This window comes from Oncorhynchus mykiss, chromosome 18 (genome assembly GCF_057628025.1).
Source record: "Oncorhynchus mykiss isolate SJ-2025 chromosome 18, ASM5762802v1, whole genome shotgun sequence".
NCBI classification, from domain to species: domain Eukaryota; kingdom Metazoa; phylum Chordata; class Actinopteri; order Salmoniformes; family Salmonidae; genus Oncorhynchus; species Oncorhynchus mykiss.
In genome coordinates, this window is record NC_143039.1 from 46,995,088 (window position 1) to 47,019,559 (window position 24,472).

General features: G+C 44.0%; 2 protein-coding genes across 2 annotated transcripts; both read left to right on the plus strand.

Annotated features, from left to right (window-relative positions):
* Positions 1 to 740: 740 nt before the first annotated feature.
* Positions 741 to 9,637, plus strand: LOC149975533 (inhibitor of growth protein 4-like). The gene is made up of 8 exons (XM_090206658.1): positions 741 to 787; positions 6,009 to 6,117; positions 6,970 to 7,071; positions 7,448 to 7,578; positions 7,822 to 7,968; positions 8,152 to 8,296; positions 8,816 to 8,877; positions 9,488 to 9,637. Exons 1-8 carry the CDS (start codon positions 741 to 743, stop codon positions 9,528 to 9,530), a joined length of 786 nt encoding a protein of 261 aa, XP_090062784.1. The 3' UTR covers positions 9,531 to 9,637.
* Positions 9,638 to 16,710: 7,073 nt separating this feature from the next.
* Positions 16,711 to 23,367, plus strand: LOC110496191 (glyceraldehyde-3-phosphate dehydrogenase). Its single transcript, XM_021571945.3, has 12 exons — positions 16,711 to 16,760; positions 17,244 to 17,289; positions 19,608 to 19,707; positions 19,817 to 19,926; positions 20,197 to 20,287; positions 20,554 to 20,669; positions 20,921 to 21,002; positions 21,112 to 21,263; positions 21,655 to 21,733; positions 21,875 to 21,958; positions 22,454 to 22,551; positions 23,073 to 23,367. The coding sequence occupies exons 2-12, from the start codon at positions 17,267 to 17,269 to the stop codon at positions 23,140 to 23,142; spliced, it is 1,005 nt and encodes a 334-aa protein (XP_021427620.1). The 5' UTR covers positions 16,711 to 16,760; positions 17,244 to 17,266; the 3' UTR covers positions 23,143 to 23,367.
* Positions 23,368 to 24,472: the final 1,105 nt, after the last annotated feature.

Genomic DNA, 24,472 nt, shown 5'->3' on the forward strand with positions numbered 1-24,472 from the left:
AAACAAGGTTCTAAAGACTGTTGACATATAGTGGAAGCCTTAGGAAGTGCAATATGACCAATATCCCACAGTATCTTCAATAGGGAATGAGTTTAAAAACGACCAACCTCAGATTTCCCACTTCCTGGTTGGATTTTTTCTCAGGCTTTTGCCTGCCATATGAGTTCTGTTATATACACAGACCTCATTCAAACTGTTTTAGAAACTTCAGAGTGTTTTCTATCCAAATATTCTAATACTATGCATATATTAGCAACTGGGACTGAGTAGCAGGCAGTTTACTCTGGGCACCTCTGGGCACCTTATTCATCCAAGCTACTCAATACTGCCCCCAGCCATAAAAGTTGTTAAGTAGCAATGCTCAATCCCTCTGTCTTACTTTGACAAATTACTAAAATATTGCATTATTGGATTGCAACTTGGACTCCCTTCCCAATAGGAATACCTCAATCACTACTGCTTAAACACACGGATCACTCTCAAACAACATTCTGCCTTTCCTCCTATTGCAAGGCTTAAAGCAAACACAAAACAAACGTAATAACTTTCTCCATATTGGAAAGCATTATTTTAATCTTAGTATAATTTCAAAAGTTACTATATATTTATTTCAATTTTCTGTTGGATATTCACTTTCTGCTTCAATAGTGATTACGTTTATTACTTTAAGATTCCTATGTAATGCTTTGGAGAGATCCATACGTGTTAACTGAGTTGCACTGTCTATCAATCCCCTGTAGATGGCATGCTCTGTCCATAAGAAGTCTCTACCTAGCACTTTAAACAGGTGAGTAGATGAATACAGAAAATCATTGGGTCTATGTAACAGAGTATGGGCTTATTTCAAAATGTATTGCCGGGGTGGAGGAAATCTCATAAACGTGTATAGTTTTATTGGTTAGGGGTAAATTAAGTCCCATACAATGCTTTAACCTCATATTCATCAAGTTATCCATAAAGGGAGCACTCTGAACATAATACTTTTTACACCACTTTTGTACGTCTACGTGTGGGTGTGCAAGTGGTGTATTATTATTAGTTCTATTGTTACTTCATCAGATCTCTAGTATCCCATTATACAAATATTATGTTACTTTATCTCTCGTAACCCATTATACATTTGTGCTACATCACAAATTCCTCTTCTAGACCAGTGTTCTATTCATACAAGGGTTTAGAAATTCACTAGTGTTCTATTCATACAGGGGTTTAGAAATTCACTAGTGTTCTATTCATACAGGGGTTTAGAAATTCACTAGTGTTCTATTCATACAGGAGTTTAGAAATTCACTAGGGTTCTATTTAACAGCATATTCGGAAATAGTACTTTCTCCATACAGATTTCCTTTACAACGTTATAAATCTTTAGGTTTTCACCTCCACACCGCAGCAACAATCACAATGCAAGCATCCCGAGAGGTACACATATCTTTCAATGGCTTCTGCTGTCAGTGCTCACTACCTGTAGATCGATGGGCGGTGGTGGACAGAACCCCTAGATAACGTTATAGACTAAAAACTCAGCTCACACAGAACTGGTTGGGGTATCCATTCTATCACGCACTCTGTAATCCTCTTTCACACTGGAGCTAGTCCCTTGACAGCTCTCATTCAATCTGTACAGTCAGTTTAATATCCACATTTCAATCATCTTATTATCCAAATTCCAAACAGCTTTAACACCCACATTTCTTTTTCCAGTTTTCGCCTAAAATGACATACCCAAATCTAACTGCCTGTAGCTCAGGACCTGAATCCAGGCTATACATACTCTTGATACCATTTGAAAGGAAACACTTTGAAGTTTGTGGAAATGTGAAATGAATGTTGAAGAATATAATATATTAGATCTGGTAAAAGATAATACTGTAACGACTGTCTTGGGAAGAAGGTGAGGACCAAAGTGCAGCGTGGTAAGTGTTCATCTTTTTTAATGTAAACTGAACACTGAATAGCAAAGCAACAAAGAAAACAACCGAAACAGTTCTGTCTGGTGCAGACACACAAAGACAGAAAACAACCACCCACAAAACACAATAGAAACCAGGCTCCCTAAATATGGTTCTCAATCAGGGACAATGATTGACAGCTGCCTCTGATTGAGAACCATACCAGGCCAAACACAGATATACGGAAACAGAAAACGAACATAAACAACCCACCCAACTTACGCCCTGACCATACTAAAACAAAAGACAAAACAAAGGAACTAAGGTCAGAACGTGACAGTACCCCCCCCCCCCCCCCCCCCCCCCAAAGGTGCGGACTCCGGCCGCAAAACCTGAACCTATAGGGGAGGGTCTGGGTGGGCGTCTGTCCGCGGTGGCGGCTCTGGCGCGGGACGTGAACCCCACTCCACCATAGTGTTTCTCCGTCTCTTTATCCGCCTCCGTGGCCTCTTAAGAACGGTGACCCTCGCCACCGACCTTGGACTGGGGACCCTAGCCACGGGTCCCGAATGGACGGACGGGAGAGACGGACGGACGGGAGATTCCGGCAGCACCAGACGGGCGGGACACTCCAGCAGCACCGGAGTGAAGGGCGATTGAAGGGCAGCTCCTGGCTGACTGACGGCTCTGGCAGCTCCTGGCTGACTGACGGCTCTGGCAGCTCCTGGCTGACTGACGGCTCTGGCAGCTCCTGGCTGACTGGCGGCTCAGGACAGACTGGCGGCTTTGGCAGATCAGGACAGACTGGCGGCTCTGGCAGCTCAGGACCGACTGGCGGCTCTGGCAGCTCAGGACAGACTGGAGACTGGGAGGACAGATGGGAGACTCTGGCAGCTCAGGACAGACGGGAGACTCTGGCAGCTCCAGACAGACTGGAGACTCTGGCAGCTCCGGACAGACGGGAGACTCTGGCAGCTCAGGACAGACGGGAGACTCTGGCAGCTCAGGACAGACGGGAGACTCTGGCAGCTCCGAACAGACGGGAGACTCTGGCAGCTCAGGACAGACGGGAGACTCTGGCAGCTCCGGACAGACGGGAGACTCTGGCCGCTCCGGACAGACGGGAGACTCAGGCAGCTCCGGACAGACGGGAGACCGCACCGCACCGGGCTATGCACGCGCACCGGGGACACAGTGCGCCTCACGGCATTACACGGTGCCTGCCCGATCCCTCTCTCACCGCGGTAAGCACGGGGAGTTGGAGCAGGTCTGGCTGACTGACGGTTCTGGCAGCTCCTGACAGACTGGCGGCTCAGGACAGACTGGCGGCTTTGGCAGATCAGGACAGACTGGCGGCTCTGGCAGCTCAGGACAGACTGGCGGCTCTGGCAGCTCAGGACAGACTGGCGGCTCTGGCAGCTCAGGACAGACTGGCGGCTCTGGCAGCTCAGGACAGACTGGCGGCTCTGGCAGCTCAGGACAGACTGGCGGCTCTGGCAGCTCAGGACAGACTGGAGACTGGGAGGACAGATGGGAGACTCTGGCAGCTCAGGACAGACGGGAGACTCTGGCAGCTCCAGACAGACTGGAGACTCTGGCAACTCCGGACAGACGGGAGACTCTGGCAGCTCAGGACAGACGGGAGACTCTGGCAGCTCAGGACAGACGGGAGACTCTGGCAGCTCCGAACAGACGGGAGACTCTGGCAGCTCAGGACAGACGGGAGACTCTGGCAGCTCCGGACAGACGGGAGACTCTGGCCGCTCCGGACAGACGGGAGACCGCACCGCACCGGGCTATGCACGCACACCGGGGACACAGTGCGCCTCACGGCATTACACAGTGCCTGCCCGATCCCTCTCTCTCCGCGGTAAGCACGGGGAGTTGGAGCAGGTCTCCTACCTGACTTCGACACACTCCCCGTGTGCACCCCAATACATTTTTGGGGCTGCCTCTCGGGCTTCCAGCCGCGCTGCCATGCTGCCTCCTCATACCGCCGCCTCTCAGCTTTCGCTGCCTCCAGCTCTGCCTTGGGGCGGCGATATTCCCCAACCTGTGCCCAGGGTCCTTTGCCATCCAGGATCTCCTCCCATATCCAGTTCTCCAGGTATCGCTGCCTCTCGTCACCACGCTGCTTGGTCCATGCATTTTGGGGTATTTTCTTTGTACCACCATCTTTGAAATGCAAGAGTAAGGCCATAATGTATTATTCCAGCCCCAGCGCAATTTAGAGTCTGGCCACTAGATGGCAGCAGTGTATGTGCAACATTTAGACTGATCCAATGAACCATTGCATTTCTGTTCAAAATGTTGTATCAAGACTGCCCAAATGTACCTAATTGAATTAGTAATACAATTTCAAGTTCTTTGCACTCTCCTCAAACAATAGCATGGTATTATTTCACTGTAATAGCTACTGTAAATTGGACAGTGCTTTCTGCCAATTTCAGATATGTCTATGTCCTGGGAAATGTTCTTGTTACTTACAACCTCATGCTAATCGCATTAGCCTATGTTAGCTCGACCCACCGATCCTGTAGAGGTTTTAACACGTCCTTTCCACACTCACACAACCATACACAACTTTCACATCCACATTCACTTAGCACTATTCCCCAACACACTCGGTAGTCTCCCGTTTATCCCATGTGCAGCTTCAAAGATTCTCTGTAATTACCTCCTATGCATCATTTGTGTCTTCACTATACATATAAAATAGCACAGAATGCACCTTATGCTATTCTCTACCAGTGGCTGCAGACCATGTAGACATTTCTCTTATAAATGCCTATAGACAGCTGTCAGCGGGGCATGGTACCATTACTTGCCCTCTCTCTAGTCTTCTCTCTAAGACTAGCTCTAGCCTTCTTCCACGTTATATGTATCTTCAACGGTTCCTCTATGGTCTCTACAGTCTCCATAGTCTCTACAGTATCTCTACTCTCTATAGTATCTATAGTCTCACGTACCTCAGGCTCCCGAGTGGCGCAGTGGTCTAATGCACTGCATCTCAGTGCAAGAGGTGTCCCTACAGTCCCTGGTTTGAATCCAGGCTGTATCACATCCGGCCGTGATTGGCACAGCGTCGTCCGGGTTTGGCCGGGGGAGGCCGTCATTGTAAATAAGAGTTTGTTCTTAACTGGCTTGCCTAGCTAAATAAAAATAGATATATGTATAGTCTACATTATCTATAGTCTCGTGTGTCTATAGTCTCAGTAGTTTACATAATCATAAACACCAATAGGCTCTATAGTCTTGCTGCTTCCCATACATGTAAATAACACCTCGTATTCAAAAACACCTTGTGTTACTGTGTAGGCTAGTGGTACCCTCCTTCTACATCTTTATGTGTAGTTTCATCTGTTTTATAATTTATATTTTTACAAATTCATTTAAATTGACATACTGAAATCAGTTGCCATCCCTCAATTGTTTGCAAATTATGTGTCTTCTGCTTGGCAACTCACAGTAAGGGTCTGGTCTGGGGGGGGGGGCTCCTCTTTTGGTCAGACGGGATTTTCCCTCACACTTCATAAAATGCGCCACTGGTTTTCCTCGCAGACCCTAACTGGAAAGCTCTGCAGGCAGAATCAATCATCCAATTCGTGACGCCCAATTGTTGTGGAAATTCTTACACAGGGACACTCGAAGTCAATCTTAAATGAATCATTCTTTATTATCAGCGCACTGGAGAGGTTCCAACCAACTCAATGCACCATAGTACACATGTCAATCATGAGCTCTGCTGGGGCAGTCCCAGTAGTTGTCATACGTACGGCTATACACAGACAAGTTAAATTTGTATGATTTAGCATAATTAATTCATCATTATCGTTTTGTTTCACTCATGTGACCGACTAATACTGGTTCCTAACATGTGACAGACCAATGCCTCACGAGGCTTCTTCTTTCTAAGCTGAGACCTTGAAACTGAGTTATCCCTTTCTCTAAACAAGGTTCTGGCGATACTGAATAGAACACAGATGTTAGTTATTAGTTTCCAGCTCAAGTCTCTCCCTTCTCATATAAAGTTAGGATTCATGAGATACACTGTAAGAGCTTTTGTACACAAGCCCCTTCAGTGTTATAAATGTAAAAGATTTGGTCATGTGTGTGCAGAAGGGAAGGGTATCGTACGCCAGATGAAGTGAAATGCTGCAACTGTGGAGATGAACATTCGCCCACATTCCTGGAGCGCCCTGTTAAGGTGAAGAATGAGGTGGCGAGGGTAAGGAGCGTCCAGCGTGTCTCTTATCTGGAGACAGTGAGAAGATTGGAAGGAACGAGGGTCGGGGAAGAAGCAATGGTAGTAGAGCCACCACGACCAGTGAAGGTTTCTTATCAACCGAGGGATAGTGAAATGCTACATGTTGAAAAGGTGGACTTTGTATTATTTATTGCAATGGTCATAAACTGTACAGCAGAGGTCGGAGAATAAGTCTAAGAAAATTGGAATCATTGTGAATGCCGCTGAACGTTTTTGGGGTCTTCATGATGTCAAAGCCGAGGCTGTGCAAGAAATCCTGTCGGTGAATGTACCGCCATCACAGGCCCCTGGGCATGTGTAGGGAAGTATTTTGGAGTGGACTGTGATTGAAGAAGTGGGATGGGTTTTCTTAGTTAACTTGTTTTTATTTCGTATGATGCCTTTTTCCCACTTTCCCACTCTTTTTTTTGGAGTTCTTATTCAATACCCCGTCCAGCTGGTGGCGGTAATGCACAATTAACATTGAATGCCAACCGCCGTTAAACCCCATCGAACAATATTTCCTGTCTGACCGGAAAAACCTTTGTTTATTATCTTCAAGGTGGCGGCGGGAATGTATTTGGAAAGCTACCTTGACAGTAAGATAGTTTTGATGAGAGACCTGGACACACGGACCAAGGGTGAGACTCTCACACAGATCTGATATTATCCTCGTTGTTGTTGTTATCATAACAGGTAAGTAGCGAACACTTATCCAGAGTCTCTAAGCTCCAGTCAAAAGTCAGTGTGCATGTAGCCCATATGATGGTTGTAACCACAAGCTACTATAAATCATTTCATCTCTGTTTCCCTCAGATCTGAAAGGGCAGATAGACTCTTTGGCTCGTGAGTACACGTCAAATCCAGCAGTCATATGGCAGGTGTAAAGAGTTTGGAGATGACAACGTCCAGCTAGCCATGCAGACCTATGGGATGGTGAGTAAAACCTTTGGATGGTTACAATGGATCGAGAATAGGAGTGCTGCTTGGGGTCCATACTAGTAGTGAGGAAAATGAAGGTTCTCTTTGGAGAGAGGGTTACCCTTGCCTGCCTGTCAACACGCACTCTAGTATAATTGGTTGTCTGTACCTCAGGTTGCAGGTAAACCTTACATTGTGAAAGATATGTTATATTCTCAATTAGCATGTTTGATGCAGCTGGAAATGTTGAATAGTACATACTTTGATGTTGAGCCGCAGTGGACACACTTTTTGCTTCCACTGTGACTAGTTAGCCTAGACGTGCTGTGATGTCAAGTAATTTGTACATGTGATGTCTGTCAGTGTTCTGTTATTCATTGTGACCCCGCAGGGGGACAAACACATCCGCAGGCTGGACACAGACTTGGCCCGCTGCGAGGCAGACCTAAAGGAGAAAAAGATTGAGAGCACCGACTATGACTCGACCTCCAGCAAGGGAAACAAGAGTAAAGTTCTGTTCTGACACTGTGCTCGATTTTCATTCAGTTCTGTCCCTTGAACACGTTACTTTTTAGTGTTGTCTCATTGCTGTCCACACATAAACACACAGACAATGTTTAAGCCTATAGATAGCTGAGAACTGGGCCGTGTTTATAATTGCATGCAATGGAAAATGTTTTACAAAAAAACTCCCTATATCAGTCTATTTTCTTCTGTTTAGTGCTTAATGAACACGACCCAGGCAAGCTCCATATGTGTCCATAGCCTGAAGAGTTTTGTGTCTTTTGTGTCTTTCGTGCCCCCCCTCAGGGGGCCAAAAGAGAAGAAGGTGGCTCGCACGAGGTTAAAGGCGAAGTCGGACGACGACTGCAGCCCCAAGAGCGGACGGAAGAAAGTCAAACTAACACAAACGTATGTACAATTTAAAACATACGTTTCATGAGCTGGTGCTTTGTACCAGATATAAGCTAGACAGAAAATTCTCATTGCCACTCCAATAACCCCCTGAACCTAACCAAAATGTTCTGGTCTTCTCTCACTCTGTACCTTACAACAGTCTCTGATACAGTACATCTCTTCCTCTCTTGTCCTTAGGCCTGAGTTCACAGCCCCTACAGTGAACTTTGGGAGCGTCCACCCCTCGGACGTGCTGGACATGCCCGTGGACCCCAACGAGCCCACCTACTGCCTGTGTCACCAAGTGTCTTATGGAGAGATGATCGGCTGTGACAACCCAGACGTGAGTCCACAGCTTTCTGCCATTGGTTATCTAGCGGTACATGAGCACTAGGTCCAGAGTTGGGGTCATTTCCCTTTCAATTCAGGAAGGAAACTGAAATTCCAATTGCCTTTTTTTTCCTCGTAGAGAGAAGCAATGACATCACTTCCTGAGATGGTGGAATTGAAATGAAACCCAACTCTGATGGGGTCAACTACTCACTATGAGCCCAATCCTAACCTGATATCTGGCCACTAGAATGTTTCTACAGAAAATACCACTCTGACATGAATGTGTGATTTTACCAAAAAGTCTTGAGTTATAAATTAGTGTAGTGTCAAGAAATGAGAGATGGGGTTGGAATGTTTGGCGCTTAAATCACAGATTAATTCAGTAAAACCTAGATAAAGGCATGTTCCTTTTGGTACATTTTGACCAAGAGTAACCCACTAGTGTACAGCTCAGCATTATAAAAGTTGCTCCCTATACTAATTGAATAATACTCATCAGAATGTACTGTGTGTGTTTGTCTCATTGCAGTGCTCCATTGAGTGGTTCCACTTTGCCTGCGTGGGGCTGACGACAAAACCCAAAGGAAAATGGTAAGTGAAGGAAGAGATTGGAAATCTGGAATTTAGGATCGGAAAATAAGGATGTTTCTTCTGTAACATGAAAGATATCAACTCACTGAACATACATTTCTCTCTCTGTCTATCTCACCCTTTTTTCTCCTGTTCTATAATTTCTTTCGCCCAGGTACTGTCCATCATAACACTAGATGTAGAGTTGACGAAGGAGGGTTCAGTGTTTGTATTGAAACATGGCAAGCCCTCCATAAACATCCATAAACACTAACATAGACTCCGCGGGGTCATATTTAATAGGTCACACCATCACAAGTTGGGTTGAAAACGCAAAACCAAAATGAGCATTTCATATTGGACCAAGTCCGAGTAGCCCCTCCCCTTTTTCAGTGTGTGTTCTTCCGTTCAGTGTCTATTGGTACTTCTGGTCTGCTATCCTGTATACCTCTCTTTGTTAAACAGAAAGAAGATGGACATTTGACAGAGGTGTAGCTACAGCTGTTAGCCTAATTGATGTTCCCTAATCATGACTATATATATATTTTTTTTATTGTTTAACTTGTTGTTGGTTGCTTTAATGCTTATTTATGCAGAGTACTACAGGGACGTATACCCTTCTTTTTTACAGCCAGTGGCTCTATATGGTTCTCAGCCACTCAGTTGCTTCATGACAGACTGTAACAGCTCATACTGGAGGCTTTTATACTGAACACTACTCAGCCCTGATGCACACCGATCACATGTATCAACTCTTTTCTTCTCCAACTATTCTCTATATTCTCACTAGTGATCTCCATATCAGACTTTTGGGGGTCAGAAAAGAAAGTGGATTGATTAAGCGGAGTCGTTGATGTAGCTAGATTGTCGATTTGACAGGAAAGGAGAATGTACGGATGTAGATGTGCTAGTTCAGAATGCTGTCGGAAGCAAACTGCACAGAATTTCTCTCTCACATTCATTTAAACAGCAATCACCTGAATTGCTGGTTGTTTGCCTAAAAGAGCTGCAATTAGTGAACTGGAAAATGAATTGATAACCGAATCTAGATGGCAAAGCTTTAAAAAAATATGTATTTTCTGATATATAGACATTTTGATAGGCCCCATCTCAAATAATTCAACAACGTCCTGTATATTTCTATTAGGAAGAGGCCTTTCTTTGACCGACTGTGCTTTACGAAGAGCCTTATCGATCAGTACTGTAAGAAGAACCATTTAAATGTGCTTAAAAGTACAAGTATCCAGAATGACTGGCTACGTTGCTCAGTATGGTTTGACGGGTGCCTCAAGAATATTATTTCATTTAGGTAAAATGTTAAACTAATGGAAATGTATTTTGATGCTATGACCTTTTGTATTCTGGCTAATTGAATACTGTACTTCAAAACCTTGGGTGTTGTTTTTGGAGTTATCTATTCTTAAGGAATAAACAACAACAAAAAACGAAAATGCTGTTTCTTATTTCTAGAAGTTCATGAGCTTTGTAGGTGTATTCCTGTAGGTGTATTCCTGTTTATTTACTACTTGTAATCATTTTCAGTCCAGTGTATGAAATGTCTATTGAGAAAGATAAAGGCATCTTTGTTTGCATGGATAGTATTGACAGATTATCAATCTGAAGTTCTCCAACAGTGCATCACTCTGAGATGCTATTTTCTTCTACATCAAATAACTCCATAAATCCAACATTGTACTCTGCTGGCCCTTTCCCTAAGTATTAAATCTCCAGTGCAGTGTTCAATCTGGCCACAAGGTGTCTAGCTGCTCTCATCACTGCTTTGTTATAGACCATAGGATATCCTGTGCTTTCCAAAATACCAGATGGTGTCTACAATCTCCAATTTGATACTGATGGATTGATTATATAACAAATGTACACTACCGTTCAAAAGTTTGGGGTCACATAGAAATGTCCTTGTTTTTGAAAGAAAAGCACATGTTTTGTCCATTAAAATAACATCAAATTGATCAGAAATACCGTGTAGACATTGTTAATGTTGTAAATGACTATTGTAGCTGGAAACGGCAGATTTTTAAATGGAATATCTACATAGGTGTACAGAGGCCCATTTTCAGCAACCATCACTCCAGTGTTCCAATGGCACGTTGTGTTAGATAATCCAAGTTTATCATTTTAAAATGCTAATTGATCATTAACCCCTTTTGCAATTATGTTAGCACAGCTGAAAACTGTTGTGCTGATTGAAGCAATGAAACTGGCCTTTAGACTTGTTGAGTATCTGGGGCATCAGCATTTGTGGGTTCAATTACAGGCTCAAAATGGCCAGAAACAAAGGACTTTCTTCTGAAACTCGTCAGTCTATTCTGGTTCTGAGAAGTTAAGGCTATTCCATGTGAGAAATTGCCAAGAAACTGAAGATCTCATACAACGCTGTGTACTACTCCCTTCACAGAAGAGTGCAAACTGGCTCTAACCAGAATAGAAAGAGGAGTGGGAGGACCCGGTGCACAACTGAGCAAGAGGACAAGTACATTAGAGTGTCTAGTTTGAGAAACAGATGCCTCACAAGTACTCAACTGGCAGCTTCTTCAAATAGTACCCGCAAAACACCAGTCTCAACGTCTTTAGTGAAGAGGCGACTCCAGGATGCTGGAGTTCCTCTGTCCAGTGCCTGTGTTCTTTTGCCCATCTTAATCTTTTAATTTTTATTGGCCAGTCTGAGAAATTGCTTTTTCTTTGCAACTCTGCCTAGAATGCCAGCATCCCAGAGTCACCTCTTCACTGTTAATGTTGAGACTGGACAACATGACAAGAAAGTCAACGTATTGGAGTGGCCATCACAAAGCCCTGACCTCAATCCTATAGATGATTTGTGGGCATAACTGAAAAAAGCGTGTTCGAGCAAGGAGGCCTACAAACCTGATTCCGTTACACCAGCTCTGTCAGGAGGAATGGGCCAAAATTCACACAACTTATTGTGGGAAGCTTGTGGAAGGCTACCTGAAATGTTTGACCCAAGTTAAACAATTTAAAGGCAATGCTACCAAATACTAATTGAGTGTATGTAAACTTCTGACCCACTGGGAATGTGATGATAGAAATAAAAGCTGAAATAATACATTCTCTCTGCTATTATTCTGACATGTCACATTCTTAAAATAAAGTGGTGATCCTAACTGTCCTAACACAGGGAATTTTTACTAGGATTAAATGTTAGGAATTGTGAAAAACTGAGTTTAAATGTATTTGGCTAAGGTGTATGTACATTTCAGACTTCAACTGTAGATATTCCATTACAAATCAGCCGTTTCCAGCTACAATAGTCATTAACAATGTCTACACTGTATTTCTGATCAATTTGATGTTATTTTAATGGACAAAACATTTGCTTTTCTTTCAAAAACAAGGACATTTCTAAGTCACCACAAACTTTTGAACGGTAGTGTATATATACAGGTAACTGCCAAAACAAAGGAAACACTTGAATAATGAGGGATACAAAGTACAGTATGTTGAAAGAGGGTACATGGTGGTCCTGAGCAATTCCTAAGCAGTTAACATCCCATCATGCTTAGGGTCATGTCTAAAAATGTTGGGCAGGCCCACTTGCCAATTAATTTGCCTGCAATGGTTATGCCCCATAGGATAACAATGCCCCCATCCACAGGGCACGAGTGGCCACTGAATAGTTTGATGAGCATGAAAACAATGTAAACCATATGCCATGGCTGTCTCAGACCAGATCTCAACCCAATTGAATACCTATAGGACATTCTGGAACAGAGCCTGAGGCAACATTTTCCACCAACATCAACAAAACATCCACTTATTTAATTTCTTGTGGAAGAATGGTGTCGCATCCCTACAATAGTTCCAGATAATTGTAGAGTCTATGCCAAGGTACATTGAAGCTGTTTTGGCTCGTGGTGGCCCAATGCCCTGTTAAGACACTTTTACATTGGTGTTTCCTTTATTCTGGCAGTTACCTGTATGTGGAATTTATTCATGGGTAGAGATTATTTGGAAGATTTTTTTTTACAAGAATACTGGGTACGAACGCCAAGAAACATTCAGAGGCCTGTTGCAGGGGGTTCTGTATCTGAAGTGCAGAATCAAAACCCTTATTCCTGAACTGTCCCTATGAACGCTGATTTTCCTGCAAATTTATCGCTATTTTATTCGACCATAGAACTGAGTTTTTACATGAATAAAAGAATGATTCCTGAAATGTTAGAAAGATAAGCCTAACGACAGACCATTTGCAGATACTCTGTGCAATGTGCACAACAGCTCTTTCAACTCCGGTGGGTTGCTCAAATATGTACACCATGGGCCCGTCATGGTTAATGCCAAGTCGTGGCCAGTATCAAGTGAAGGCAAAGGCAAATGTTTAGATAGTGGTTTTGATACAAACTACTTTGCTGAATTCCCTAGGGTAGGGGTGGTCAAACTCATTCCATGGAGGCCAACGTGTCTGCAGGTTTCTGGATTTTTTTCCTTACAATTAAGACCCAGGCAACCAGGTGAGGGGAGTTCCTTACCAATTGGTCACCTTATTTCATCAATCGAGTACAAGGGAGGAGGGAAAACCTGCAGACACTCGGCCTTCCGTGGAATGAGTTTGACGCATGTGCCTTAGGGTATCCATTGCACCAAAGCCTTCCAACGCCATTCCTTCAGGGTCAAACGCTGGTCTTTGCTCCAGCACCAGTCTATCATGGTCTCATACATTCGATAAAACCCACATGGAAAAGGAAATTGGCACAGTCCTTTCTGGCACTTGATATGTTCCATTTTTAGGATGTTATTTGAGCTTCCAACATCAACATGTCTTGACTAGACTGAACTTGGGAGAATGTGAGTGTTGGGAGAGTGGGAGAGTGTTGTAATTGACAAATTGATGAGTATCAATATGAAATTTGGCTGCAGGCACAATGAACATCAATGTCTCTGCAAATATGGTCACTCACTGAATGGAGATGAGTTGAAATGACAAGCAATAGGCCTGTGGTAGCTCTCCAGCACCCCACATTTGAACCCTTGCAGTAGTTCAATCACATAGGCAAAGTAAAGGTCAACCTAAAAATATGGCAGATGACCTTCTCATAATCTGCCAAGCTACTGAATACATATACACTGCACCCTGGGATGGCCTATATCTCTCTATTTATATAGATTTATCATGTCAAAGAGGGTGACATTTTGGTAAGGCGACACCGAAGGGTAGGCACAACTTTACCATGGATATTTTCTGTGATATGGAAATATAAATGTTTTATGAAATCTTATCAATGTCTTAATAGGCTATGTTAAGGTTGGGCAGAAGCTGCCCTGGACTGGCAGCAGCAATCACTTTCATTGTTTATGGGGTTGTCATAGTCATCGGAAAGGGGGGGGGGGGGGGGTGTAACAGTGTAGCTTTCGTCCCTCTCCTCGCCTTGAACCAGGGACCCTCTGCACACATCTGTCGGAGCTAGTTTTTTCCAGTTCCCAGTTGTTTTGAACGCACTGAAGTCAGAAGTCAGAGATTTTCGAGTTCCCAGTTGTTTTGAACGCACTGAAGTCAGAAGTCAGAGATTTTCGAGTTCCCAGTTGTTTTGAACGCACTGAAGTCAGAAGTCAGAGATTTTCGAGTTCCCAGTTGTTTTGAACGCACTGAAGTCAGAAGTCAGAGATTTTAGAGTTCCCAGTTGTTTTGAATGCACTGAAGTCAGAAGTCAGAGATTTTCAAGTTCCCAGTTGTTTTGAACGCGGCAATAGCTAGGGGAAGAGCCCCATTTTGTTCTCTCATTATTATCTCTCTGAGGGAATACCTCCCGCTGGACTGTGAGTTATGGCTAGCTACTGTAGTTCAGGTTAGGTTTGTTGTTTTATGCAGCTTCCGTTACCCCGCTGTGTAACATTAAAACGCCTGTTGGAATTAACTGTAATTCCCTCCCTGTCCTTTTGTTATTTAAGCTAGTAGGGCTATCCCACTTCTGACACCAGTGTAGCGAACAGCGGGAAAGGGAAGTAAACCTGGGTCGCTGGTGTGAAACCCTACACATTGCACGAATACAGTTAACCCACTTGGTGGGAATTGTGACGTAGCTCAAATAGCGAGGATCGCCACACTACCCCCAAAATTTGCTATGTTGGTGTCAGAAGTGGGATGGAGCCTGTGAGGCCTCCGGAGAGACGTGTACATGTGAGGGACCTGGCATAGAGAAGCGTGGGGACACAGGGTAATGTAGTGACCTTAAAGGGATACTTCGGGATTTAGTCCATGATGCCCTTTATGTACTTCCCCAGCGTCAGATGAACTTGTGGATACCATTTTTATGTCTCTGTGTCCAGTATGATGGAAGTTAGAGGTAGTTTTGTGAGCCAATGCTAGCACAATGACTGGAAGTCTATGGGTATCTGCTAGCATGCTTCTTCAGCATGCCAGTGGTCATCGAAGGTGAGCATTTGCCCACTGAAGTTAGTTACGACGCTGAACTGCAGTCAGGTCAAGATCCTGGTGAGGACAATGAACATGCAGATGAGCTTCCCTGAGAAGTTTCTGACAGTTTGTGCATCAATTCTTCAGTTGTGCAAACCCACAGTTTCATCAGCTGTCTGGGTGGCTGGTCTCAGACGATCCCACAGGTGAAGAAGCCGGATGAGGAGGTACTGGGCTGTGAGGCCCAGTTGGACGTACAGCCAAATTCTCTAAAACTATGTTGGAGGCGGCTTATGGTAGAGAAATTAACATTCTCTGCCAACAGCTCTGGTGGACATTCCTGCAGTCAGCATGCCAATTGCACGCTCCCTCACAACATGAGACGTCTGTGGCGTTGTGTTGTGTGACAAAACTGCCTTTTATTGTCCCCAGCACAAGGTGCACCTGTGTAATGGTCATGCCGTTTTAATCAGCTTCTTGTTATGCCACACCTGTCAGGTGGATACTGTGTGTGACTGTGTGAGAGCGAAGTCTTGCATTTCGCTCATCTCAATGGTTGCATTCCCCTGCTCAGACATTGCATGCATCAACCAATGGTTGCTTGTCATGTCATCGACTGTGTCATACTGACAGATTGCTATAACATATGCTGTGGTTAGCTGATACATAAAATACCTGTCCAGGCCACAGGAGGCAGCAGAGAGATGGACAGGTCATAATAATGGCTGGAATGGGGTAATGGAATGGCATCAAACAAATGAAAACCATGTGTTTGATGTATTTGATACCATTCCACCAATTCCGCTCCAGTCATTACCACGAGCCTGTCCTCCCCAATCAAGGCGCCACCAACCTCCTGTGATCCAGGCGTTGTAAGATCTGGCAGGCATCAGTAATGCCTAGGCAGGGAAAAGCACCCAATATCTGTAGTGCTGCTCATGGTAACATCATTTGGCTGAGTCTACCTGTATTTCCATGTGTGTTAACAAGTGTCAAATTAGTTTACCAATCCATCTAGCCTCACCTGTTTCATTTATTAGTAGGTATATTGTAATGAAACAGGCAGGGAGCAGGTCTCGAACTCTCGACCTTGTAGCCCGAAGTCCAGCGCGCTATCGACTGTGCCGCAAAAAGCATGCTCGAACTGCAGAGTCGATATCCGCGCTTATAAACCCAGGGTCGTTACAATATTAATGCAATATCAAATTAGGCTGCTAATGAGAACATGTATTTTTTGCCAAGATGCTCCCAGTTGCAATGCTGCCATTCTAACCAAAAACAATAATAATGGAGGGTACGAGGCACGACTGTCCACACCGTCCAAATGAACGCTGCAGGTTTTTTGCTCCGTATTTACTGCAGATTGACAAACCACTACGACCTTGACATTCTGACCGGGCGTGCGCACGCGGAGGCGTGTCCACGGACTCAATGGGAAGATAAAATGCGAGCGCACCTTTACTCGTCCCCGCTTCCCCTTTCGAACAAGTGGACAGACAGAGGCTATACAAGAACGGTACTTTAAAAACTTTATTTGCTCTTTTATGCGTTCCAAAACCAACTTTAATTGACAGTTTCAAGTATGCCTTTAATTGTATGTAATTTACGCACTGTACAGTGTAGGCCGAGGCGTACATGGTGTTTTGAATAGCTGTCTTTTGACTTTGGGCTAACCTATGTGTTTTCTGTGCATGCAGACTTAGTACATTTTCTCAACGTTTTCCATGACTTGTGTCAACTGTGTACATTAACAGAACACTGCTGATAGATGGCACAGATTTAATGATCAGTGTTTTCCAAACTCAGTCCTGGGGACCCAAAGTAGTGCACGTTTTGTTTTCGTAACACTACACAGCTGATTTCAAATGGCTTAAAGCATGTTGAGTTGATCATTTGAATTGTCTGTCTACTACTAGAACAAAAACCAAGTTTGTGAAATGCTGACATCAATGTGCATTCTACTCCTACTTGTTGGTTTTAATTTATGTTTTACTTTCAGAGGACTATACCATATCAGGCAAAATGGTGAAGATTGGGATCAATGGGTAACCTGCTTTTTGTCAATACCTTTTTAAAGAAATTACTGGTTTTCTATCAGAACTAGAGGAGAGTTCAAAATGTCACAGAAGCGACCCAGGCTTGCGTTGCACAAATCCCTTGAGACAGTTGGTGTACTTTGGAACCAAGTTGGAGGAAAGCTCATGCCATACTGTAACTACTAGTTCACAAGCCTGGTCTGGACACTTATCATGTCCATTCTCTACTTATTTATAGTTTGGGTGTCACAGCGCCTCTACAGCGCTCTCTCTGTCGTATCTTCTCAGCTGTCACATTCCTTTGTTATATCCATCTATTAATATCCTGCTAACCTTGTCAGCTAAAGTATCCTCTTTTTTTTAGTGTTCTTTGACCAATCTTATCCTTTGAACCTTTATTTGACCAATAGACTGCCGGAAGATACGATTGCTATAAGCCCTTTCCCATAATCAATCTGTAATGATGCCCATTTCTAATCTGAGACACTAATGTGCTGATTGACCTATATACAGGAAAGAAACTAAACTCTTAACAGTGAGCGCAATCGATCCTCGTGACTGTTCAGTTCCCTCAAAGCCTATTGTCATAAGACCCATAAAGGTGTTAAGTCATACAAAACTTGATTGACTAGAACAAATTGCTTGTTAATGGTAAAGGATAGCAAGGAATTTGCTCCACAATGCCAATTTGACTGGCTCATACTGTTGCCAAATAGGCTACTTGTTTTTCACCTTGTTTTTAGTCCTGATGCACTTTGACTCCACAGGGGTCAATGTATTGACCACCAAAGAACAGGACACCCTTTCAGCTGGGGGTGTATCTGATTGTGTCACTGGGCAAAGTCCAAATGTGTTAAACATTGTGGTGATCCTTATGAGTGACACTGAATCCTCAGTCACAGGGATTTTATCATCCCCTCTGAACTTGATTGGTCTGTATATATCACAAGACAAATCTGTGCAGTAATTGGCTGCTAATGTTATGTAAATAGAAGTTATTTCAGCTGCCCAGGAATGGACTTTTCTGTTTTTAAATTGGGATTTAAAACCATTCTAGACTGTAATCCAGTTTGTTTTGTATTTCAGTGGTGTCTAGGCTTTTCTCAGCCACTGACTGCAACTCAAGTCTCCAACATTCACAGTATTTGACCAATGTGGTCCTATCAGTAATCAGCCAGAGTTAAAACCGTAACCATCAGACTTCGTTAATTTCACGTAAGGGAGCAATCCCATGTGGATTGCGCTTAACTATTCACCCAATTTATGCTGAAACCATCTACACAACTGATGGCAAGATGTACATTAAGCTATACTGAACAAAAATATGAACCCAACTATTTCAAAATGTTTGCTGAGTTACAGGTCATAAGGAAATTAGTTAACTGAAATCAATAAATTGGGCACTAATCTATGGATTTCACATGACTGGTCAGCGGCGCAGCCATTGGTTTGCCTGGGAGGGCATAAACCCACCCACTTGGAAGCCAAGCCCACCCATTGAGGAGCTAGGCCTAGCCAATCAGTTATCCCCCACAAAAAGTCTTTAAGACCGACTCCTCAGCACCCCACCCTCCCCTCAGACTATCCCACAGGTGAAGAAACCGGATATAGAGGTCCTGTGTTGACGTGGTTAAGGCTGATTGGACGTACTGCCAAATTCTTGAAAATTACTTTGGCGGTGGCTTATGGTAGAAATTCTCTGCCAACAGCTCTGGTGGGCATTCCTGCAGTTATAACAATTGCATGCTCCCTCGGCTTGTGACATCTGTGGCACATTTTAGAGTTGCCTTTTAGTGTCCCCAGCACAAGGTGCCCCTGTGTAATGATCATGCTGTTTAATCATCTGCTTATTATGCCACACCTGTCAAGTGGATGGATTATCTTGACAAAGGCTAAAATGCTCAGAGTGATGTAAACAAATTTGTGCACCGTTTTACAAAAGCTTTTTGTGCCTATGGAGCATTACTGCTGTCATATTTCAGCACATGAAACATGGGACCAACACTTTACATGTTGCATTTTGTTCAGTGTATTAAAAAAAGCTTTGATTTGAGAGTAATGTCCCTTTAACTGCACAGGCCAACCAAGCTTAAACAGATGAGTCTTTAACCTGCTTTTCCAATTTGTCCTCAACCCCGCACTTCTCATTTCTGGTCACGCTGCACCAACACAACCATATTGGGCATAAACAAAGGCTCTGGGCTCCAAATGTCAAGGTTGGCAGGTGTTGTAGAGCTGTCATCAGACATGTCAGTTTAGGGCTCCTGCTGCATGCCGGTGTGGTAATATGATACATGAGGATTAACTGTAAGACTTTCTCCTCTCAGATTTGGGCGTATTGGGCGCCTGGTGACCCGTGCCGCTGCCAAGGGCGGCAAGGTTGAGGTCGTCGCCATCAATGACCCCTTCATTGACCTGGACTACATGGTGAACGTCATACTGCGTTAAGAGATGCAGTACACATAAACCAGTTTTAGCTGCTCGTGTTTACTGTACCATCACTTACTGGCTTTAAAGTCATGCCCCTGTTCCATAGGTCTACATGTTCAAGTATGACTCCACCCACGGTGTTTGGAAGGACAGCGAAGTGAAGCAGGAAGGTGGAAAGTTGATCATTGGCAATCTGCACATCACAGTTTTCCATGAGTGAGTGGGTTTTCCTTGACTTATTCTGTAGGTACATTGGTTCAAATGACACATTTGGATGCTTTTGTGCACCCATATTAAGCTTAGTGGTGGACAAAAAAAAAGATTCCTCTCTGGTTCTGGGAAACTACCCCATTGACAGAGTGCTCTAGTAGGATAGAACAGGTATATTATGCCTATGGGTCTCACACACATTGAAACCTTCTACTTCTGTAATTGGAACACTAGCTTTGTAGTTTAACCCCAACTTCATCTCGTTGCGTTCTTCAGGAGGGACCCCACCGCCATCAAGTGGGGCGAGGCTGGTGCGGACTACGTCGTCGAGTCGACTGGTGTGTTCACCACCATCGAGAAGGCCTCTGTAAGTACCTCCGTTCACTAGCAGTAGGAAGGCCATGGTCACATGTTTAGGTCGTTAGGGATTTGGTGTGCGTTCATTATTCTGGTAGGCATGTTATGCAGTGTGACCCCACTTTCAATTACGACCCCTTTTTTTTTTTAACTCCCTTTTTTCATTTCATATGTATTTTTCTGCTATGTGCTAAAGGTTGGCTGGTTAACTTCATTCAGTAGCTTTGCATTTCCACAAACTTAACCTTTGCCCTCATCCCCAACCACCCACCACAGGCTCATCTGCAGGGAGGTGCCAAGAGGGTCATCATCTCCGCCCCCAGCGCCGACGCACCCATGTTCGTGATGGGCGTCAACCACGAGAAGTACGACAACTCCCTGAAGGTTGTCAGGTGAGCCTCCTGTAGCGTTACCTTTTTTAAGGAGCGTTGGTCATTCCCTGCGGCCAAATTATGACTTGTACAAAGAATGGCTGGAACAAACACGTACGCAGTGTGCCGTATTCTCACTCCTTCGTCAGTCCTGAGGAGTACTATTTCAATTCAAAGTGTAATGTCAGCTGATTATTTTATGAGTTGGTGGCACAATGTTTAATCATTAAATATTTGTTAGGGTCATGTTAACACTTTCTTTGTCCTCACAGCAACGCCTCCTGCACAACTAACTGCCTGGCTCCCATCGCCAAGGTTATCAACGACAACTTTGGCATCGTTGAGGGTCTTATGGTAAGAATGGATCTTCATTCAGTGTTGACTTTTTTTTTTTTGAATGTGTCCTTTAATCTTAGTGGTGCTCCTTGAACCATGCATGGACTAATGTCGTCCCCCCCCACAGAGCACAGTTCACGCCGTCACAGCCACACAGAAGACCGTTGACGGACCCTCCGGTAAGCTGTGGAGAGATGGACGTGGTGCCAGCCAGAACATTATCCCCGCCTCCACCGGCGCCGCCAAGGCCGTGAGCAAGGTTATCCCCGAGCTGAATGGGTATGAACCAATCTGGGACAATCGTTTTTTTTTATGGAGGTTTGATATCATAGTTAACTACTGAGATGTATATAGCCTTGGTGCTTTTTACTAGGGTTTTGTTTTTTGAATAAATTATTTTAGGCCCACTTGTGCTCGTAATTTTTTTATTTTTATTTTACCTTTATTTAACCAGGCAAGTCAGTTAAGAACAAATTCTTATTTTCAATGACGGCCTGGGAACAGTGGGTTAACTGCCTGTTCAGGGGCAGAACGACAGATTTGTACCTTGTCAGCTCGGGGGTTTGAACTCGCAACCTTCCGGTTACTAGTCCAACACTCTAACCACTAGGCTACCCTGCCGCCCCAAATGGTGTGGATCCTGAACCTTTTGTGTCTTTCTGACCCACAGCAAGCTGACCGGCATGGCCTTCCGTGTCCCCACTCCCAATGTGTCTGTGGTTGACCTGACTGTCCGTCTTGAGAAGGCCGTAAGTCTCCCAACATTTTTATACTTTTGCTAATGTCTCGTAGAGGTTCAACTGGGATCTTGGTGCAAGTCACCAGCATTACAGCATACATTTTTATCTAGATTATTATTTATTTTTTACATGTTCGCTCTTCTGCTTTAGGCGCCTTATGACGAGATCAAGAAGGTCATCAAGGCTGCTGCTGAAGGACCCATGAAGGGAATTCTGGGATACACAGAAGACCAAGTAAATATTTCCCCATTTACAACCTTGTGTCCCAATCTGTCCTTTTCTTGAAGTGTGCACTTGTACACTACTTCCCATGAATTTTAAAGTCATCAGATTAATCTAGATCAGTGTTTCCCAGCTGACTCGCATAACCAATTCATCACGCTTTATTTGAATCTGCTGTGTCGTGTTAGGTTGACAAACAAAACGTTTGGGGAAACCTTGGTCTAGAGTACCCCCAGCCAGGCCACATATTTGGTGTATTCCACAGCTGATTTAAAGAGGCGCTTGATTAGGTGACAATTTGAACAAGTTGTGCTAGTTCTGCAACACATCAAATGCATGGACGTAGAGCACACTTCAGGGGAAAGGAGTGATTGGGACATAAGGCAGCCTTTCTTTACTCCTATGCCATGGGCCTTGAGGTCATAGGCTGAAATGTCTTAAGTGGCAACTCTAGCGAGCACTAGTGATGGTTAATCGTTTACACTAAAACTTGTTGCGCCCCCTCAGGTGGTGTCCACAGACTTCAACGGCGACTGCCGCTCCTCAATCTTTGACGCCGGCGCAGGCATTGCTCTCAACGACCACTTTGTCAAGCTGGTCTCATGGTATGTACGCAGGAACCTACACATTGTGCTCACACCAGGTGTCCACCGACTCCAGCGTTTCATCGACATGCACAGCTGTGCATCATTTGCATTGCAGTGAATGTGGTAACTGTTAAAAACATTACAAGGGGCAGTGTATGTGCTTTGAGGAACACTGAATCTTGCCTTTGATTTGTTAGTTTCCATCCACAAATGGATACCTTGCCGGGATCTAAACCAGGGAACAAACATTCAATTAACAAAAGGGCTTATTAAATAAACTTATTGATTGCGGTATGGCAAAACTCAACACATTTTGGAGAAGAGAACTGTTTGAACTTGATCGCCACATTAATTAACATTAGTACCACAAGCATTTCGCTACACCACAAGCATTTCGCTACACCACAAGCATTTCGCTACACTCGCATTAACATCTGCTAACCATGTGTATGTGACAAATAAAATTTGATTTTAGTATGGCCTTAGCTTTCCTGTGATTGTATGTTTTTGTGAATTTTCAAACTTCTGTCTTCCTATAGGTACGACAATGAGTTTGGCTACAGCAACCGTGTTGTTGACCTGTGTCTGCACATGGCCTCCAAGGAGTAATGTTTCCACACCACACTTCCAACCACTCACGACCTCTTCCTTCTCCTGAACGGACACCCCACCAGTCCGCTGCCAGAGAGCCTGTAGTGAACTCGACGGGAACATTTTTATAAGTCACACCTCTGTTCTGTTCAGTGAGGATTGAGTATTTTTGCCTGCAGAATATTTCTGTTTACTACACTGGCTTAATTTGCACTCCTTCACAATAAAAGTCCTGTTATTGAACGATCATCTCATTCTTCCAGAGCACATGTTCATTATGGCACGCAACTGTTCTGAAACATTTTTGCAATGGAACTAATGTAACTGTTTCATGTAGTGCCTAATAAACACCACACTGCGTGGACTAATGTCTCTACCCCACACTTCATCCTGTCACAACACAGACGGTCCCTCCGATAAGCTGGAGAGATGTGCCAGCCAGAACAGGCTGTGGTATGAACCAATCAATGAGAACTGGTTCCTTAATGGGTTATCACCAGTGATGGATAGGATTTGTATACTTCTTTTCACTAGTGGAATCAATTCTTAAGTAGTCGACACCCAATTTGCTATGAGTTCAACAAAAAAACGTTAAGATGAACCACAGTATTGGACAAATTCGAGCAGGTTCTTTTAATGTTTACATTTAAGCCACATTTTGCTTGAAATAGTGTGGCTCTAAAGGGAACTAGGACCTGCGGCAAGCTGACTGGTATGGCTTCCGTGTGCCCCTTGTCTGGTTGACCTGACAATCAGGCTTGTGATGACGTAAGCTCTGTTTGCTACATACTTTAGTCAGACTGACATTGTTTGGTGAGGAGGAGTACGAGGGTTGTTGTACAAAAGTCATCAGCGACGGGATCATCTAACAGTCAAAGCCAATGGCACGTTTTCTAAATGCTGCTTTACCCATGCTGAACCAATTTGAAGGGTCTGGAGGTGCTCGGATCCAAATGTTTGGCTGGTCGCGCAATTAGTCTAGGTAGCCAGGCAAGTAAGTCTCCCAATCCGTATTTCCTATGCTTTTGTTAGTGGCAATGAGTCAGGGTTGGTGTCAATTTACTGAAAGTCCAACTGAAAGTCCAGTGTTCTCCAATGCTTCTCTATAGCTAGGTTTCTATCAAATTTAACATTTTCCTGCAAATATTCTAAAATCTGCATAAAACATTTTTCCACCAGTTGTGGTTCCACCAAATGGACTTGTTGAGGATAAAAGCCAGTCTGACGTAACGCACGAAGTTGAAAACCTGGTGATTTTGGGAAATTTACCGCTCATTTGTTTCTTGAAGAAATCACTATGACAACTGGATTGGGGTGTGTGTGTGCAAGCTTCCCTCTGCATTGCTTT